Here is a 3,314-nt window from a genome sequence, read left to right as displayed (position 1 = left end):
TAATTGCACCAGTTGTTACATTGAGAACGCGTCAGTCAGTATTGGTTGTTGCAACGTGACAGGAGGTGGGATGCGCCACCTGGTGGTAGGTTTGAACGAATCTCTCTTCAAATTACGTCACAGACAGGGTAATGGTCCCAGTTGTCCCGGGGCCTTTGTGTGTTGACCTCAGCAGACAGCACTGTCAGTCAGCTGCAGCCCATTCAATGTGAAAATTGTGATATTCTTTGGCGTATTCAGAAGAAAAGGAAACGAATGTTAACCTCTTTCGTTCCAAAGAAATATGTATGAAGTACGAACGTGGAAGCATTGTTCTGGGTCTGACAATAAAAGTAGAACAGAAAAGTTCACATTTGGAGGTTGAACAGATACAATATAAGATCAGCGGATTGAGCTTCTGTTACTCACTGTCCGACCCGATCTCCAGGAACCACTCCTATTTGTGGTTAACACACACAGCAGAATGATGAATTAATAGAAAGTTGATGGTTGCGTCGATATATTAGATTGATATATCAATCGATTGCTCAATAGATAGATACGTAGATAGACAGACAGATGGAATGAATATTAAAGCTGATAGCATTTTATCATTTTCAAGAACCCGTCGGACGGGCGGACTAATGGAGAGACTGGGTGAACCAACCCGAACTTAATACAACGTATAACGTAATACAAAGGATAGTCGCTTTTATAAATCGATCCTCACGGTTAATGGGAAACAAGTTCCGGGATGTTCATGCTGCTAACATGCGCAGTTTGATCGCTATGAATATCCAACATGATATTACCGCACTGACACAAACTCAGGGATTTCCATCCCAGAAAGCTCGCTCGGACAAGTCCAAGGTTTTTGAAAGTGTCTCTGACGGAATTTCTCCTTTGTGTTTCTATGGCTGTGTTAATCTGGCTGCTTATTTACTTTAATTGTTGGCTGTGTGTCTGTTTGAGAGATCAGTTTGTGGGTCGATCACTGTGTTTACCTGTCTCTGTGTCTATGTTTGTGCTGATTCTGTGCTGTAAACGAGGCTGCTGGGAGATGGACATATTCACTTACTTTCACCATTAGCAACTCAGGCTAATATGCACTCAAAAATCATGTCAACGAATGTTGGAATTTATTGCAGTGTCTGTGCATGTCTGGATGATGTTTTCGTACATGTTGTTGCACGTGGCAGTGTGTAGGCGGTTGTGCTGTCCACAGGAGGGCGCTCTCTGATCACGTATCAAACATCACCGACCCGTTCCAGAGGAAGCGGCCGCTTTAAGACGTGAAGGTGGGCGGAGCGAAGAAATCGGATTCGAACTCATAACATCTCGCTAATTGTTTTATCTCCGCCAATTACAGGGCTGGTCCAGTCAGTGATACCTGTCTCTGTATCTGGAGTTCAGATTCGAACCATGGGGCTGATACTCTGCCTGTCTCTGGTTATTGTCCTGATGACAGGTTGGTTATATTGAACCTCTGTACAAAATCCTCCAATTCCCAAATGGGTTCTTATTTCCATCTTCGGGTGCTCATCCTCCTCATGATTCTCCTTCTAACCAGCTTTTTCTTTTTAGGGATGAGTAAGGGAGACTCGGTGTCTCAGGAAGAACAACGAGTCGACGCAGAAGAGGATGAAGATTCAGCCATACCCTGCAGTTACTCGGTATCGAGTTCAGCTACAAGCTATTACCTCTTCTGGTATCGCCAGTATCCACACCGAGCTCCTCAGTATCTGCCCAGAGCCGATAGTTATGGGTTCAACGAAACGGCTCCCGGCTTTGAACGTTTCAGCGGGAAACTCAACCCGACACAAAGCACTTTTCACTTGTCCCTGACAGATTTGAAGATGACAGACAGCGCCGTGTATTACTGCGCGCTGAGACCCACAGTGGATGAGGGCCCGGCGGGGCTCATACACAAACTGGCGCAATTTCCGTATCAAGTAAGCACAAGGAGTTGCATTGGTACAGATAATAAACGGGGCAATCCAGCTCCATCTGAATGGGTTTCCCTCAATGAGGTCAATGGTTCTCACTGTTGGGCCATTTGACATTTGGCGGTCATATTACCCCAGAATCAAATTCCATTTATATAAACCTGCCGATCCCGGAGGATCATTTCATCAATCTGTATTTGTGAAACTTCTTGATCAGGTGGTAATCTACCATGCAGCACTTTTTAAAAGTGATCAAATTCAGAGTTGTCACTGTTTATATTTCCTGGGGTACAAGTGATGACTGACTGAAATCAGTACTTTACCGGTACAAGAGACCCCAGTGGAAGCGCATCTTGGTGTAGAGTTGGATGACTATTTATCCCGTGTACCCTTAAAACAGTAATTATTAATTATGTTTGTGCACTGAATGGCCTCGTTAACATCTGTGTGTGAGGCTGATTTTAAAATATTTATTTTATCATTCACATTTTTGGGGAGGAATATCTACCTCAGGAAAGATGTGAAAGTTGAGGTCGAAGGAAAACGATTTCAACCGAGCAAGTGACAGAATTACGGCAATGTGAGAAAGGCAAACACACAGCCAGGGATGGAATGTGATTGGAGAGAACGCGCCCTAATAAACGCTCAACTGACAGTGATTGGCCCTCAGCTGACGTCAGAGCTGAGAGACCAGCCAAATCGTAGTACTGACAAACGCCCCTCAGTTTCCCACGAATTGATCTGCCTTTACTCTTTGCCTCTGATCTGGGTTTGCACTTTGATATGAGACTAGAAGCAACAACATATTTGAAACAGTGTCGCTGTTTACTGTCCAATCAGGAACCATGTGCTCCCTGTGTGCTTTACTGATAATAATGGTCTTGCTGCCCGGTGAGTCTGAGCTCAAATCCTCAGTCTGTGTTTCATGGGTTATATTTACTCACAGATTTATGACACATTCTATACGTTGTTACAGGAACCAGTGGCCAAGATTCGGTTTCCCAGGAGCCGCCTGAATTAACGGTTCAGGAAGGACAGACAGCAACATTGAACTGCAGTTACAAAGCAAAATATACTGGCGAGACTCTCTTCTGGTACATCCAGTATCCAGGGGAAGCTCCGAGATATCTACTGAGGAAATATAGCACGGGGAAGGGAGAAAGGTCTTCAGATTTCCCTGGCCGGTTTTCTGCTGATTTAGACCAGGATAAGAAAACGGTTCCCTTAAATATCACCGGGGTCTGTGTCTCTGACTCTGCCGTGTATCTCTGTGCGCTGAGCCCCACACTGTTACAGAGGCACAGTCAACCCGTACAAAAACCGGCAATGCACTTTCACATCCTCTCACGGAATCCGATCTTTCACCTGGATTGTGAAGTATTAATGTAA

The 3,314-nt window shown here is 44.7% G+C and overlaps 1 gene segment (V, D, J or C); it reads left to right on the top strand.

Moving 5' to 3' along the window:
* Positions 1–2,739: 2,739 nt before the first annotated feature.
* Positions 2,740–3,314, top strand: LOC119960155. The segment is given in 2 exon segments: positions 2,740–2,816; positions 2,902–3,314. Coding segments are annotated over 2 exon segments (459 nt in total).

The sequence above is a fragment of the Scyliorhinus canicula genome, unplaced genomic scaffold (genome assembly GCF_902713615.1).
Source record: "Scyliorhinus canicula unplaced genomic scaffold, sScyCan1.1, whole genome shotgun sequence".
NCBI lineage: Eukaryota > Metazoa > Chordata > Chondrichthyes > Carcharhiniformes > Scyliorhinidae > Scyliorhinus > Scyliorhinus canicula.
The sequence above is the reverse complement of the archived record's forward strand: the minus strand, read 5'-3'. Positions and strand labels throughout refer to the sequence as shown.